Here is a 17,640-nt window from a genome sequence, read left to right as displayed (position 1 = left end):
CCTTTTCCCCCTCCAGCCACTTGAGGGGCGGCTCCACAATTTCTACCAGTGTAGCCCAGTATGCAAGGTCCTTGTATACTGTATCTCTTTCCCCTAAATAATATATGGGCAAGTTTCCTTAACAAATTGTGCAATATCCCACAGCGGGGCCTATCTTTTTTGGGCTTGGGGGCATTTAGATACCCTTTGGTACCTTAGTTGCTGGCTGAACACAAACTATCGCTCGTCTGGGTCATGGTCGCTGGATACAGGAACAGGCCTCATCCGCACCTGACAGGTATCTGACAGGTTGATTCACATGAAAAGAGGGAGGTGATGTAGATGGATGATAGTTCTCCCTGGGGCACTCCCGAAGGAACCCTGGGTGATGGTAAATGGGGTGCCTTTCAATTTGACCATCAACGTATTCTGGAATATGGCATGGACCACAACAGCAAGGAACAATCAACTGGTTCAAGGTTGCTGGTTAGATGGTGTTCGGCAGAGGTTACTAACAGCTTGGTATAGGTAGCTTCAGGCTGGACATGAGGAACTGCTATGGGGTACTCCAAGGCAGGCTCTGGTTAATAGCTCAGAGTCTTGCAGGCCTTAGTTGTAGGCTGTGTGTCTGGGCAGCAGGCCCTGTGCTTTGCTTTCCAGCCACAAGGGGTGTTATCAACTTCTCTTGTGAGGTGGCAAGCTTATTATCCAGCACCTTTATACAATGTATGAACATCATTGCATTTGATTGAACACTCCTTCCCAGACATATATTATAAAGCTGGGTAACCATTTATAGACACTGGAGTTCTCACTCAGTTGATCAAGCTCAAAGATCCCTATTAAATCTTTGGGGAGTTTAGCATCTCAACACATTGGGGCACATTTACTTACCTGTTCGCTGGAGTTCACATTGTCCAACGATAATGCACTGTGCCGCAATTCACTAAGATCAAGCACCCCATATCATGAATGTGTTGCTTCCCTGCTCAGGTCCGACACTTCTGCACTTCTTTTAAGTGGTGCATGTAAGTGTATTAGCGTGCAACACAATTTGAAAGTTAAAGCCAAAGACGATCGCGTGTGCCACAATCCCAGCGCAACATACTTGTCCAAGCCATGTAATCCCTGGTCTGACGAAAGTGAGCAGTGCGACCCTTAGTAAGTGTAACCCATTGTGTTGACAGGGGTGCGACAATTGCATGCACATAACATTTCAAAAGTTCAGAGTTCACAGAAATAAAACAAAAGGTCATGCCCTGTCATAGCTTGACAGCTTGCAGGAGGTTTACAAAAAGTCCCACTTCTATGTGTTAACTAGAGAGTCAACACAATGTGGACGTGTTTGGCAGTCACATTGTTACCGGCCACAAAAATTTAATAAGCAAATGCAGCTGCTTAACTCAATAAAAAGGAGGAACAAACTTGTTACATTGTCTAAGTGAGAGCATCAGTGCACTTATGCTATGGAAAGTTATCTGGGGTTCATGCCAGTTGCAGGTTTATATGCAAATACTTAGATGCCAAGGCCTGCAATTACATCTAGTGGAATAATGGCAATTGAGAGTTTAATGGCCACCATTTTTTTATTTATACAAAAATTGGAATATTAAGATTTCTTTTCTTCATTTTGCAGACAAAATCCAGCAGAAAGACTTGGGAACATGAAGAATGGAATAGCTGACATTAAAAAACACAGGTTTTTCATTAAAATATTATGAAATGTTAATGTGCTTTAGTCTAGGACAAAGTCAAGATTACAGAGTGAATACTATATCACTATTTTAGGTGTATGTATTATAAGTAGCATAAAGATGTGTATAAATGTAAGACACAAAGGAGGAGATGTATCAATCTGTCCACGCCAGAAAACTGGAGTAATTTGTACCTGAAATGCCCTGTGCCGCATTTACTGAGGGATTTAGACCATTTTTAGGCTGTTTTCCAACTCCTCTGAAAAACGGTTGTGTCCTCACTAACTAGGGGTCATGACTGGACAGGAAACAAGTAAGCCAGAAAATTCAGTCTGTGCACCAGAATTTTTAAAATTGTGGTGCAGTAAACTAGACTAACTAATAGGAGGTGCAAAGTAGGACTCTACAGTCTTATACTGCACCTAATTAATCTTCCAACATCAGACACAATTATTAATCTGATGCAGCAGAGATCTGTCTAATTCTACTCTGCACTGGTCTAAAGAAGAAATGCCATGCACCACGGGTTGCAAATTTTTATGTTAGAACCTAAAACAAGTTTTGTCTCTTCATACTAATTAACTTCATATAAATCTTGCCATTGAACAATAGCACACAATCCTACAGGTACATCTTACATATAGGTCACTAGCTTATAGTGTGGTTTTATGGAGTGGTTAAAACATCTCCTTATAATTCCTTTTGCCAAAATTATGGCGTTAAAGGGGGTTTTACTTTTTTTAGTACTTTTTTTGACACTTTTGACACCTTGTCTGACCAGTTGCTTTCAGCTGCCTTCAGCACACAAATCATTGCAAAAGTTGGAACCAGAACAGCAGGTCTTTTTAATGTGTAGTGGCCAAGTCAGCTCTCAAACAGTTGATCTATAGGACCACCCCCTATGTTTAATTGGCATATTTGGTGTAAAAGTATTACATCAATTGCTCAGGAATACCAGGGGCTAGAAATTTTTTTTACCCAAATACTTGGTGTTGAAGTTTTTGGAGGTGAATTGATCACATGATCCAGCATCCATATACACAAATAAATACTCCTGAACTAAGGGAATAAAAATATGCATTTTACACTTATTATGAGGCTTATCCTAGTAGTCACAAAAGGAAAATGTGTTTCTTCCCATAAGTCTGCTCCATCTTTACAGAAATGACAATATCTTATTGGTGTTGGCTGCTTTTCCTAATCCCTCGATAAAGCAAAAACATCCTGCTGCGAGCTTACATAATACTGTATCATCAGCTAATTTCCAGACACGACTTTGGATGCCTTTAACCATTATTCAACTATAAGTCATTATTAAACAAATGAAAAAGAAGCAAGGACTGTCTATTTTATATTATTATGGATATCTGTGGGCAGCATGCTATAGAGCAAGAGCTGAGCAGATTGATGTATAGATTATTGAATACAAACTTTAGCAATCAAAGTTGAAAATTACTAAATAGGCCCCCCTACTAAGGTTTTAAGGGTAGAAAAAGTTGAGAACTATATGAATTAAGTGTTGAATTATAATTTCACAAAAAATGCCTAGTGCCAATTTTTTAGGGTGTTTTTTTTAGGCATATACCCCCCCCTAGTATCCCTGCCAGGAGTGCACCAGGCATAAGGAGAGTTGAACCTCTTGCCTCAGGTAGCAGCACCTGCAGCCAGATTGGGAACAGCAGCAAGTGTGGCAGGACGTGACACTTAAAAAATAGTGTTTCTTTACACCTGATGTCAGCATGTCAGCAAGGAGAACCCATTTGCTAAAAAAATAACATGTTATATAAGTTTATATAAAGTTTAGGTTCATCCCCAATGGCAAAAATGGTTATATTTGGATGACAGGGTAAAAAATACAGTCAGCTTTTTATTTTTGGTTGAGTGTATGATTTAACTAATTCTTGTTTTTTTTATGCAGATGGTTTAATGGTTTTAACTGGGAAGGACTCTGTTTACGAAATCTTTCCTCGCCCTTAAAACCAGAGGTAAAGCATGCCATAATTATTTTCAAGTGTTTGTAATCTGATCACTTACATAGAAACTCTCATCTAAGGATGTTCTTTTTAGGCCTGTTGTCTATACATCCATTCCTCCACTGTATCAAGCTATATGACAGCTTATTTTTAAGCTTACACTGTAGTATGTAAATCAGTGATGAGTTTAGCCAGGACTCGTTAATTAAAGAATTTAAAAATTGTGTTGTTGCGCCTGAATGAGGTGCATTGTTGCACAAGCTACAACCATCTGTGATGAGTTAAGTTCCTGCCTCTTATTTATCACTTTACTTTAGGCGCAACATAGAAGTAATGTTAGATTTGGGCATTTATATGTGATCCTCCTCAGGGCTGGATTATATGGGGCGTGTGGGGCGCACTCCAGGGCCCCACCCACTTGCCCTTGAAAGGGCCCCCACTAAATGTGACCAATTAATGTTACCGTCCGAATTGCCCAGAGAGTATTTGGGTTTGTGCTCCCCTGGCTGTATCTAGTCGATGTGCCCCTGCTTCAGATTATGGCAGCGCAAGGGAACAATAGGTTCCCTGCTCTGCCATAGAAGATCAGAGGTAAACAAAGAAGGCGGCAACCTGTAGCAGGGTGCCATCTTCTTAGTACACCTCCAAAATCCACTAGCATCCTGACATCGCGAGGGAAGGGAAGGAGGTCGATGCGCATCAGGGGAACGATGCAAGGTGAGTCCAATTTTATTATTTTACCTAGGACTATATAAAGTATTATAGGGGGGTGTATATAGTTATTATGGAGGGGTGTATATAGTTATAAAAGGAGTCTGTATATAGCTAGTTATTACAGGGAGGCTGCATATAGTTATTATATGGGGTGTACAAGTATATAGTTATTATTGGGCGACTGTATATAGTTATTATAGGGTGACTGTACATAGTTATTATAGGGGGACTCTATATAGTTATTATAGGGGGACTCTATATATTTATTATAGGGGTGTATATAGTTATTATAGGGGCACTGTATATAGTTATTTTAGGGGACTGTATATAGTTATTATATAGCCTATAGGTAGGCTGTATACAGTTATTATCTGGGGGCTGCATGCAGTTATTATAGGGGGACTGCATATAGTAATTATAGGACCCTCATAATTAGTTATTTCGTATGCTGCCCCCCACCATTAATTATTTCCTATGCTGCCCCCCACCATTAATAATTTCCTATGCTGCCCCCCACCATCAATTATTTCCTATACTGCTCCTCATAATTAATTATTTCCTATACTGCCCCTCAACATTATTTCCTATACTGCCCCTCATAATTAATTATTTCCTATACTGCCCCATATAATTAATTATTTCCTATACTGACCCTCATAATTAGCTATTTCCTATACTGACCCTCATAATTATTTCCTATGCTGCCCCCCCACTATTAATTATTTCCTATACTGACCCCCATAATTAATTATTTCCTATGCTGCCACTCACCATTATTTCCTATACTGCAGCCGTTTCTATACAGTGACGGGCAGGAGCTTCCTGTATAAATTGATTACTGGGGTCTGTATATAGTGATTGCTGGGGGGCTGTATATAGTGATTGCTAGAGGAGCTGTATATAGTTGTCCTGCCCCCACTTCACGTACCCCCGGGGTCTATGCGGAGCTCGACAGGCAGTTAAACGCCTTCCTACAGTTCAACAAATGAGACTGGTTGAAAGTCCGTAGCTTTATTAAACTGATGTAGGATTAGGGTGAAACTGAAGAAAAACAGGAATGTACAATCTATTAGAATAGTACAATAATATAACAGGAGCTCGTTACATACATTACATTAGCATATAACAGGAAACAAGCTGATACATTTACAGTCTGGGACCAAACATGGCCGACCATGAGGTTGGACCTATCTGTGCAATTACAGTGCAATTACAGATCTATACATTACATCATATAAGAGACTTTATACAGAGTGGTCCTATAACTGCTAGTAGCTATAGATTCTTATATACAGTCTCCTTACCGGCTATACTACAACAAGGGTTAAGATGGTTGAATATAGGTCTTCTCTCTGTGTAGACATGAAGGGAACTGCCCTTCTCCTACCCACAATCCTTTGTATCTGCTAGTGGGTGGGGAAAACAGAATGTAAGTAGTTATTAACTTTGGCCATTAGATGGCGCCTGCAAATAAACATATGTTACACAATGGACAAATTATGAACATCATTTAACCTGCATAACATTTGCCAGTGGGCAGCACACTCCCCGCCTGGCGTCAATCGATGCCACCACAAGAGTCCTCAGATGACAGCAATAAGATTAGTTCAGTTACTGGTCTGAAGAACATTTTGCAGAGGTGCCAGCCTTTACACTCCTTAACATTAGCAAGCTTGGTATTTTTGAAAGAGCGAGCTATGTGGGTTAAGAGAGTGATGGCACGAACAAGTGATTTCCAGGTTGAGAATCTGCTGAATCGGTGAGACTTAAGGTAATTGTCTGAAGTCACTGTGTGTAGTGTCGACGCCTTGGGACGGATTTCTGCATCCTTGTCAGCATCCACAAGTTCAAATGTTTTAAGATCCGTAGTGCCGTGTTCTGAGCTGTATAGAAAGGCAGGACCTGTAAACCATGTAGTGTCTTTAAGGCGGTTGGCAGCAACAGATCTAGTTGCTTGGTCTGCAGGATTTTGATCAGTAGGAACAAAATGCCACTGTTTTGGCAAAGTTGACCTCCTGATTCGTAGAACCCTGTTGTTGACATACACATAGAAGCGTCGGCTTTCGTTGTAGATATATCCCAAGACTACCTTGCTGTCTGTGTAAAACACAGCATCTTTTATCTCCAAATGCATCTCTGTTGCGATCATCTCAGCTAGCTCAACTGCTAATACTGCAGCACAAAGTTCTAGTCTCGGTATAGTGTGCTCAGGAAGTGGTGCAAGTTTTGCTTTGCCCATGACGAAGCCTATATGACATTGTCCTTTAATGTCTACTGTTTTAAGATAGGCCACAGCAGCAATGGCTTTGATAGAAGCATCAGAAAACACATAAAGTCTTTGTAGCTGAACCTCTGTAGATGGCACAGGGGCATATGAGCGTGCAACATGTAGATGAGAGAGATTTGTTAGAGAGTCCTTCCACTCTACCCACAGTACTTTCTTTTCATTGGGAAGTTGTTCATCCCAGTCAGAGGCATCATGAGTCAAATCTCTAAGTATTGCTTTACCTTGGATGGTAACAGGAGCTGCAAACCCTAAAGGATCATACAAGCTGTTTATAGCAGATAGTACTCCTCTCCGAGTAAAGGGTTTCTCTTCCTCGCTGACTTGGAAGGTAAAGGTGTCAGACTTTAAGTCCCAGAGCAGTCCAAGACTACGTTGCATTGGAAAAGTGTCAGTACTTAAGTCCTTTAAGTCATTGCTGTAATCATGAGAGGGAAATGCTTCCATCAATGTTTTGCTGTTGGAGGCAATTTTATGGAGTCTCAGGTTTGAATTAGCGAGCATTTCTTGAGCTCTCTTAAGAAGACTGATTGCAGACTCATTTGTAGGTAGCGATTTTAAACAGTCATCCACATAAAAGTCCTTTTTGACAAACTGTGTAACGTCTGAACCATATTCTTTCTCACCCTCCCTGGCTGAATGTTTAAGTCCATATATAGCCACTGATGGGGAAGGGCTGTTACCAAAAATGTGCACACGCATGCGATACTCGATGGGTTCTTCCAAGGGGTTGTTGTCCTTGAACCAAAAGAACCTAAGGAAATTTCGGTGTTCCTCTTTAACAAGAAAGCAGTGGAACATTTGTTGGATGTCAGCCATAAATGCAACAGAGTCTCTTCGAAATCTGAGAAGCACTCCAAGGAGTCGGTTGTTGAGGTCTGGACCTGGCAGTAGGACATCATTTAAGGAAACACCCTCAAATTTGGCACTAGAGTCAAATACTACTCTTATCTGTCCTGGTTTCTTTGGGTGGTAGACTCCAAATATAGGTAGATACCAGCATTCCTCTGAATCCTTTAAGGTTGGAGCTATCTCTGCATGGGAGTTCTCAAATACTCTTTCCATAAATGTAAAGAAGTGGTCTTTCATAACAGGCTTTTTCTGAAGATTCCGTCTAAGGGAAGCAAAGCGTTTATAAACTTGTTCTCGATTGTTAGGCAAACACTGCCTTTTGGGTCTGAAGGGAAGAGGTGCTATCCAGCTATTTGATTCGTCTTTAACTATTCCTTGCTCCATTATTTCTAAGAACAGTCTATCCTCAAAGGACATTGCCAGTTGATTGTCTTCCTTTGTTCTCTGGAAGACTGTGCATCCTAAGTGGTCATGGTCACTAGTACAAGTATGGTTGTCACAAAGGTTGCTAGTGATATGACAGGGTAGAGGAATGCTGTGTGGAAGCTCTTTTATGAAGATGTTACTGTAACATGGTTGAAAGAGAGAAGGGCGTCCATTCTCTAATGTGCTGGTAAGCATGTTGTTCACCGAAGTGGGTCTGTGTACACCACCTATACAAACATCACCTACAATCACCCACCCTAGGTCAAGTTTCTGGGCAAATGGAGCATTGTGAGGACCATTAATTTGATGTCTAGGCTTGTGAACTTGCAAGATATCTCTTCCAAGGAGCAGAATTATCTGAGCTTGAGGATCTAACTTTGGTATGAGATGAGCTATATGCTTCAAATGGGGTTGGTGTTTTGCAACATCTGGTGTAGGGATTTCAGACCTGTTATCAGGGATCTGGTTACACTCGATTATGGTTGGTAAAGTCAGGCAGGTGCGACCATCTATAGACTCTATTGTGTACCCAGTAGCTCTTCTCCCCGCCGTCTCAACAGTGCCTGCACAAGTCTTTAGGGAGTAGGGAGAGCTGGGTCCCTTAATGTTGAAAATGTCAAAGAAAGTAGATCTAGCCAGAGATTTATTACTTTGGTCATCAAGAATGGCATATACTTTGAAGGCTTTGTCTTTGCAGCCCGTTGGGTAAACTCTGACAAGACAGATTTTTGAGCAGGACCTGCCACCTACAAGTCCTTTGCAGACCTCAGTGCATTGAGAAATAACGTCTGGTGTCTCTGTTTCAGTATTTCCCTCCTCTCCACCTTGTTCCTGGCCACTTTCTATATGAGACGAGGCCCACGGTGGTGGCCCAGGGTGTAAAGCTGAGTTGTGATCTGTGCTGTCACATTCTGTACATTTAACACTGACCTTACAGTCCTTTGCGAAGTGTGATGTTGCTAAGCAGCACTTGTAGCAGATTTTGTTCTCCCTTAGGAAAGCTTTGCGGTCCTCCATGGACTTCTCTCTGAAGCCTCTGCATTTCAGTAGGGAATGTGGCTTCTTGTGCAGGGGACACTGCTTACTTGGGTCCGTGGATCTTCCATCCTGGTGGGAGGAGCTTGAAGGCCTGTAAGAATTACTTTTAGAAGAAACATTAGTTTTGTGAACTGCTACCGGAGTTTTATGTTGTTTAAGACCAGATGGAGTGGCACAGGATAGAGTAAAATCGAAACTGGGATCATTTCTGATTTTTGCTTGCTGAGTAATAAATTCCACAAATACACTGAAGGGTGGAAACTGTACATCATGGATTTCCTTGTACTTGAAACCATGATTGACCCACTTCTCTTGTAGGTTGTGAGGTAGTTTTTGCACTATAGGGTTGACACCTCTGGCTGTGTCAAGAAATGCAAGTCCCATTAAATCTCCTTCTGCTTTGGCAACCTGTAGTTCAGTTAACAGATCACTTAGTTCCCTAAGTTTTTGGTAGCCCTTGCTAGTTATTCTAGGGAAGTCATCAATTCTTTTGAATAATGAATTTTCTATAACCTCTGCTGAGCCATAACACTCATCGAGTCTATCCCAGATCATCTTTAAGCCTGTTTCTGGATAGTTTATGTTAATGGCTCTGATCCTCTTAGCATGCTCAGCAGATTCATCTCCAAGCCATTTCACCAGTAGATCTAGCTCTTCCCTAGAATACAGGTCTAAGTCTCTTATTAGGCTCTGGAATGAGGATCGCCAAGCCCTATAGTTCTCAGGGCGATCATTGAACTTTACAAGTCCTTTGATGACAAGCTCACGTCGAGCAAAGAACTTAGCAAAGTCTATTGTGGCTTGGTTTGTGCTGAGACAGGTTGGCAAATGGTTGCCTTGGTGAGAGTGTGGTGTGTAGCCATACCTGTCAGAAGTCTCTTCTTTAGGTTTCACAGTGCCACACTGTCTGGGAGTGTAGTAACTTCCTGGACGCTGGGATGAAGCTTGGGTTCTCTGGTAGGCAGGGAAGTTGACTTGAGCTGTGTCATTCTCTTGCTTGCAGAACTGTGGTCTGAGGTCCACTTCTTGACATAAAATATGATGTCTTGGACTTGACTCGCAGTTGGTAACCTTTGTTTCATGTGTAGTCTGAGGAGTACACGCAGGATGTTGAAGGACATATTCTGAAGTGCGTTCTAGTGTATCCTGGGGTTCTTGTTCCAGATCAGGCATACTACTGTGTCTGCTGGGCTCGCTGTGAGAGAACGCGGCTGCCTCTAAGATTTCTGCTTCCGCCATGGCAGCTGCGGCTTCCCTCTCAATTGTCAGCTTCTCAAGTGTTGCTTCCAAGCGTGCTCTTTCTAAGTCCAGAGAAGCCTGTTCTTGTGCCCTCTCTGCTTCTAAGGAGGCTTGTTGTCTTGCCCTCTCTGCTTCTAAAGAGGCTTGTTGTAATTTCAACTGCATCTCTTGTTCAGCAAAGGTAGCCCGTGTCCTCGCTGCTTCCGCTTTTGCGCGGGCGATGGCGGCTGCATTGCTAGTGGTAGATGCTTTTGAGGAACTGGCCCGTGACCTTGTCTTGATAGAAGACGCTTGGCTTTGTGACATGCTTTGACCGTTTAGAGATTGCTGTGTTGCCTGTTTGCAGGTGACTGCGTAGACAGTAGCAGACCTCTGTGTAGTCTAAATCTTTCCCGCTTGTTTCCAGCAGCCGTTTCACTGTCCTGCCCCCACTTCACGTACCCCCGGGGTCTATGCGGAGCTCGACAGGCAGTTAAACGCCTTCCTACAGTTCAACAAATGAGACTGGTTGAAAGTCCGTAGCTTTATTAAACTGATGTAGGATTAGGGTGAAACTGAAGAAAAACAGGAATGTACAATCTATTAGAATAGTACAATAATATAACAGGAGCTCGTTACATACATTACATTAGCATATAACAGGAAACAAGCTGATACATTTACAGTCTGGGACCAAACATGGCCGACCATGAGGTTGGACCTATCTGTGCAATTACAGTGCAATTACAGATCTATACATTACATCATATAAGAGACTTTATACAGAGTGGTCCTATAACTGCTAGTAGCTATAGATTATTATATACAGTCTCCTTACCGGCTATACTACAACAAGGGTTAAGATGGTTGAATATAGGTCTTCTCTCTGTGTAGACATGAAGGGAACTGCCCTTCTCCTACCCACAATCCTTTGTATCTGCTAGTGGGTGGGGAAAACAGAATGTAAGTAGTTATTAACTTTGGCCATTAGATGGCGCCTGCAAATAAACATATGTTACACAATAAACAAATTATGAACATCATTTAACCTGCATAACATTTGCCAGTGGGCAGCACAATAGTGGTTGCTGGGGGGCTGTATATAGTGGTTGCTGAGGGGGCTTTATGTAGTGATTGCTGGGGGTTGTATATAGTGATTGCTGGGGGTTGTATATAGTGATTGCTGGGGGAGATGTATAGAGGGATTGCGGAGAGCTGTATAGAGTGATTACCGGGGGAGCTGTTTGTAATAATTGCTGGGGGAGCTGTATATAGTGATTGCTGGGGGAGCTGTATAGAGGGATTGCTGGGGGAGGTGTATACAGTGATTGCTGGAGGAGCTGTATAGAGTGATTGCTGGGGGAGCTGTATATTGTGATTGCTGGGGGAACTGTAGTACTGTAGTACTATAGTACTGTAGTGAATACTGGGCACTGTATAAAGTAATTACTGGACTCTGTATATAGTGATTATTTGGGAATGTATATAGTGTTTACTGGAGAGGCTGTATATAGTAATTGCTGGGGAGCAGTATATAGCGATTGCTGTTCCCTGTCTGGACTACATTCAGTGTGGGCCCCTACCAGATTTAGCACCCAGGGGTCCCCACCAACCTCAATCTGGACCTGATCCTCCTACAAGCTTCACTCTACATCTCTCCCACAGCTGAGCATGAGAAGAACACTCACAGCAGAGACCAGGTGTGTGACAAACTGCATCCAGTGATATCCTCAGCAGTTGTTTGTCTCAGTGCTGATCTTCTGCTGCCCCCGATGTAATTCTGGCCGGTATTCCTCCTCAAACACTAGTATGGTCACCCTGCTACACGGGGACTTTTCCCTGCCCTGTCTGCAGCTCCCACACACTTCTCTTCAATCCTGCACTGAGCTGCTGCCTTTGCAGATTGTTTGTAAATAGAAGGTCATGAACTGTAAACAGAGGCTGCATGTAGTGTAACTCTGCTACTGTACTATATAGGGGATACAATCCTCTGCTGCTTTACTATACAGGGGATACACTGCTATGCACAAGAGCTCAGTGCTTGCTTCTCAGTCTATGCTACCTTCAGGCTGGATTGTTATTGCACCTAAATGAACAAGTCACTAATAATGAATCATTAGTAGGTGCAGCAAAACATCTGGATTGGTAGGATAAAGAAAACATGGTTATTTTTGCTGCGTGGCAAGTTTGGTGTTTAGTCGCAAAACTGGCAAAAAAAACAGTACAACAATGTGAAAAGGCACAAAAACAACAGAAAAACAAGTGATACCCCTGGCCCATTGTAGTGAGAAAAATTGGACATTACAAAGAGTAATGGATGACTGCAGGATCAGACTACAAAGCCATCTTATTTGTTATTCATAAACATGGAATTTATGGCTCTGTACATTTTCAGTGGACACCAAACTATTAGTTTAACCAGTACTATGTGAAAAGTTGCCCTGTTTTTTAGTCAATTGCTCAAAAATTTGCTAAACTGTATAAATCTTTAAAATTGTTTTGTACAACTTGTAGAAAAATTTTCTTCTTTGAAAACAAAATCCTAAGGATAGAAATTGCAGTCTATTTAACATTGTAGCCATATCATTTACTTCATGTTATTTTATACTTTCAGCTCGACGGACCAACGGATCACAGCTATTTTGACAACTATCCACCAGATAATGAAATACCCCCTGATGAAATGTCTGGGTGGGATCAAGATTTCTGAGGGAACATTCTGGAGCACATTAGTTGTCAAACATCATTGTTTCCTTGGAACATGCTTGTTTAATGTTATATCAGCTTCTTATCTATAGTTGACAAGGATTACAACTGAAGGTGATCAGTCAGTTGAAGCGTGCTGCCATGGTAAAATGCGTATCATAAAGAATGGCTTTTAGGGAAGGGAATAAGGCAGTGCTTTAAAAAATACAAATGATTTACCAATTGTAATGAAATAAAGTAAAAGGTGCCCCTCACCTGCAGAAGACACTGATGTATAAGGAACATTCCGGTCAAAGTTAATTAATTGAATTATACATGACCAGATTATAGCAAGGTTCATGAATACAATGAAATTGAGTTATACTCCTCACTTCAGGCCCTGCACCATGCATTATTCAATAAATTAGCTTTGACTGGACTGTTCCTTTAAGCACTGGGTTCCTTTGTGGCTGATAAATGGCATTTGAAATCTAAAACTAAGAGTTTCTATGATCTGGATGCCTTTAACCATGTGAACAGTATAGAATAGCACCATAAAAAAGGGTCCAAAAAACCTAAAATGGCTGCTGAAGTAGGATATGCATGTGCCAATCCTGCTTCCTGAATTAACAAGATTTAACAATGCAGCTCTAGCCGTATTTATTGTGCCACAGTAATTTATTAAACATCAATAACAGATATTTATTGTTGATAATATTATAAACTGACAATCTAATAAACTAAAAATTAGCAAGGTGATGGGTGGGATCGAAGACTCCCCCCCCCCCTGATCAGCTACTGATGACCTGTCATATGGAACGGTAAAGAAAACTTTATGTGGCTCCAAGATATAAGATCTGCTTAATACCTCACCAATATTAACCTTTAATGAACTTGTCAGTATTCGCTCATTTGTTTGTGCTTATCACATGACAATTGTATAGCTAAACCAACGTTAGCCTATATTGGTACACTATAGCTCCTCTTTAATGCAGTTGACGTAGTCCTATCCAGAACAGACTCAGGTATTCAAACCAGCAATAGGAATCTGAATTGTCTCAGAACGCCAAATAGAAATGGAAATGTTGCCTCTAGTTGTTGTAACAATTTTATATAACAGAAGCATGTGATGTTAATGGGAGCAACTCAGTGTTTGTAAAATCTTTATAACAATACAATGCATTTCCTAATAAATTATACAAAAGTTTACTGCATTTGTTTATATAATAGACTTTTACAAAAATACATACAGAAACACAAAACATCAAGAATTCTTACCAAATTAGAGTAAGGGCAGTCAACCACTGTAGAAATAGTTAAATTGGTTTATCATTGATGGATGTAATGAAAAGCATTGGAAACAAAAGAAATTGCTTAAAGATTTATTGAAAGTTACATTTAAAATGCTCAGTAACAAATATATACATATCTGAACAGCATAATTCATAATGTTCCCATTGTCATCTCAATGCATTTTCCAAATAATAAACTCTAGAAAAAGTGCAGTGATAGATAGAATAAGAAATAGGAAGGTAAAGAAGAAAGGCAGCAGGATTGAAAAATGTGATGGAGATTCTGTACCTAGAAATATGAAAGAAGCTCTAAAACCAAGCATTGATAGTAAAATAAACTAATAAAAAGGAAACAAAACAAATCACCTGTTCATATATTGACCATAAAAAAATAAAAGGGCTACTAATAATATTGCATTATTATATTGGGTCTATAAGCTGAAATAGACAGATACTTACATCTTTTGAATCCATTAGCTGTAGTTGTGTTTGTTTGTACCTTAAGTGGCATAAAAGGCATTTATGAAATATGTATACTTTAGAAAAATAGAAGTCTCCTCTACTTTTATTTATAGATTAAGGGTAACAGTACCATAATCATAAAATAAATCTACCATCAAAATTCAGCATGATAAACCAGAGCAGGGGCATAACTACAGTGGTACCAGCCATGACTGCTGCTATGGGGCCTCCAATTTCAGGGGGCCCCGGCATTGGACTTGAATGGAGGATGTGCACCATCATATAGTTATTTTGATAAACATTGCACAACATAACATGTATATAACAGTACATATCTTCCACAGTACACAGCATGAATTAGCAGCTCAGATAAGAAATGTTGGGGTTGGGGGAGAGGGAGAGGACAGCAAAACAACAGGACTAGGGATCTCTCCATCTCTAATTCCTGCCGTCTACTTACCCCATGTGTTACTGGGACAGATTTGTGTAATTGTGTAAATGTATATATCAGTGCATAAATGTGTGCACAGGAGTGTATAAATGTGTGTAAGAGTATATAGATGTGTAAGTATACAAATGTATATATCTTCTGGGACGGTAGGGAGGGCCCATTCAGAAGTCTGCTATGGGGCCCTGTCTGTCCTAGTTACGCCCCTGTACCAGAGGTTCATAGATCCCTGACTGGAAATCATCTCATATTTGTTATTCATGGCCTATTTCATTAAAAAAATGTACTTTTAATAGGGCTCTGGGAGCGTTACCAGAGCCCCTCCATGCTGCAGCTTCACAGACAGCTTCATAGTTCTCACCCTCCCTCCTGCTCCCCAGCAGTTTACCTCTTCTGTTTTATTCTCCTGGCGGCAGCACACAATAAGGGGGAAGTGCTCACTCACCAGGTGCTAACACCTACTAAATCAATGCTCTTCTCAACTCAAAGAATCTTAGATATTGAAAACTTCAACAGTGGGACTATGTCATATATTTCAACTTAAATGATAACTGACTTTTCAATAAACTTTACAAAAATCAATAGTGCAAGTGAATATAATAAACTTTGTAGTATATGTTAACAAAGAAAAGTGCTTCATTCTCTAATTTGGCTCTTGTCAGCCTCCTTTCTTTCCTCATATTCCACTTTTCACTGTGTAATTTTGTCTTGCTAAGTAGACAGACAGAAGCTCACAGAGGGGAATCTCTGTGCAAGGAGGAAGGGGAGCAGTAAGTTACAGCAGCTCGGACTTCACCTAACAGCTAAATTTATAAGCCGAGACTGCAGGGATGGGAGGGGCTAGAAAATGAAGAATAGTGTTACTAATGCAAATCAATTATGATTTCTGCAAAATTAGTTGAAAGGTGAGGTATGCCTGTAGAGAATCACAGGGACGGGGCACATCTAACTCCATCTTAAAACTTATCTTCACTTGCAGAACTACTTAGAGTCTACAAATCATAAAAATACATTTCTCTAATATTACCTTAATTTTGTTACAGAGATAATTTAATTCCTGTATCTGAATTTTTTATTACAGAGAACAGGTTATATAGGCATTTTGTGGAAACCTATAGATTCCGTGACTTTGTATGCTACATGAAATTTATTGGCGGTTAATAATACAACCTGGACCTTTCATGGGGTTCATCGTCCTCATGCTTCATCCCATATTTATCCCATAATTATGAATAGACAAGTAAACAGAAAATCCACTTATATGGTGTCACATAAGATGACAACATGAAAGTAAGAAAAATACTTTAGGAGAGACATTAAACAGGATTAGAACCATGTGCATTTTTCTTGACTAGTTGACTAGTATAGAAAACGAGAAGCACATAGGTATGAGATATCATACTATGGCTTACTGTGGTGTCTCTTGTATTGTAAGTCACACAGATTACATATCTTCTTTAGGAATGAAAACCAGATGAAAAGCCAAAATGCTACAACTTTTGAGCTCAGAGAGCTCTGTTTTCTGTAAAAGTGCTATGTGTGATGAGTAGATGTAAAATCAATGGTACCTTCTTTTTTTACCAAAGATGCTGTGTCAATGGTCACTCCTACCTGACCAAGGAATGGCTTATACTATTTATCTTATTCTACTAAAGATGCACCCTCACATTTCCATTGTTCATTTATGCCTGAATTAAAGGGTTTGGCCACTTTACCTTAGTAAAGTTAAGTTGCCAACATACATAAATTAAAAGTTCTGCACCGATTTGTTAATACGAAGTAAAGCTTCCTGTCTTTTACATTATCAGCCAGACACAGGCGGCTTCATTTTACATATCAAGAAAGTGGTGTAGACCTTTAAATAGATGTATATAGGTAAATTACCTAATATCCTGCCCCCCCCCACACACACTTACACACATTACAAAAAACATGAGGTAAAGTCTCCAACCCCTTTTAAAGTATTGTTCAGGAATAAAAATATATACATGACTGGAGGGCTGTAGAAATAATAAACTGCTTATAATCACCTCCCAAGCTCACATTCAGCCACAGCACAGTCCATCACTTCCGTTTGTACACAGAGGTCGGTGGTTCTGTCCTGACAACAATCGCTCACCTGCTACAGCTTTGGTTTCAGGCAGTAGCGGGCACACATCTGTCGTATGGACCTCACCACCGGCCTCTATAACAGCAGTTATGGGAAGCACAGTGGCTAAACAGGAGCACAGGACGAGGGGTCATATTTAAAAAAGCTATATTATAAATAAATGATTCCCAGACAACCTGGTTAACCCCTGTAGCTCTAAAGCGCAGAGGTGCGGGGGGTGTATGAAGAGGGCTCACAGGCTGATAACCACGGTCAGCGGCATTTAAAAGATGGTGGCAAAAGATGGTGGCATCGTCGCTCCCCGAATGTCATCGGGTTTCGGCCATCGTTTTCCATGACAGCCTCAGGTCTTCGTCAGAGAAGTAAAATTTGTTATGCACAAAATAAGCCCTCACACAGCCCTGTACACAGAAGAATAAAAAAATTATGGATTTTTTAAGGTGGAGAGCAAGAAATGAGCAAAAA

The 17,640-nt window shown here is 40.7% G+C and overlaps 2 protein-coding genes across 3 annotated transcripts in view; one reads left to right on the top strand and one right to left on the bottom strand.

The window, feature by feature from the left end:
- The window catches only part of PRKG2 (protein kinase cGMP-dependent 2), a 57,843-nt gene extending 43,683 nt beyond the window's left edge, over positions 1–14,160 (top strand). For both annotated transcript variants that reach the window (XM_072114524.1, XM_072114515.1), the window contains exons 17-19: positions 1,616–1,678; positions 3,592–3,658; positions 12,793–14,160. In XM_072114524.1, the coding sequence (XP_071970625.1) occupies positions 1,616–1,678; positions 3,592–3,658; positions 12,793–12,888 (226 nt within the window). In that variant the 3' untranslated portion in view covers positions 12,889–14,160. The remainder of the gene's footprint in view (positions 1–1,615; positions 1,679–3,591; positions 3,659–12,792) is intronic.
- On the bottom strand, positions 5,274–11,178 carry LOC140123977 (uncharacterized). The gene is made up of 3 exons (XM_072144373.1): positions 11,017–11,178; positions 5,665–10,753; positions 5,274–5,401 (listed from the first exon to the last, which is right to left on the bottom strand). The coding sequence occupies exon 2, from the start codon at positions 10,503–10,505 to the stop codon at positions 5,919–5,921; it is 4,587 nt and encodes a 1,528-aa protein (XP_072000474.1). The 5' UTR covers positions 10,506–10,753; positions 11,017–11,178; the 3' UTR covers positions 5,274–5,401; positions 5,665–5,918.
- Positions 14,161–17,640: the final 3,480 nt, after the last annotated feature.

The sequence above is a fragment of the Engystomops pustulosus genome, chromosome 1 (assembly GCF_040894005.1).
Source record: "Engystomops pustulosus chromosome 1, aEngPut4.maternal, whole genome shotgun sequence".
NCBI lineage: Eukaryota > Metazoa > Chordata > Amphibia > Anura > Leptodactylidae > Engystomops > Engystomops pustulosus.
The sequence above is the reverse complement of the archived record's forward strand: the minus strand, read 5'-3'. Positions and strand labels throughout refer to the sequence as shown.

Bases quoted from the DNA above. Each gene is read 5' to 3' on its own strand.
- LOC140123977 (XM_072144373.1), bottom strand. From the start codon at position 10,505: ATGTCACAAAGCCAAGCGTCTTCTATCAAGACAAGGTCACGGGCCAGT.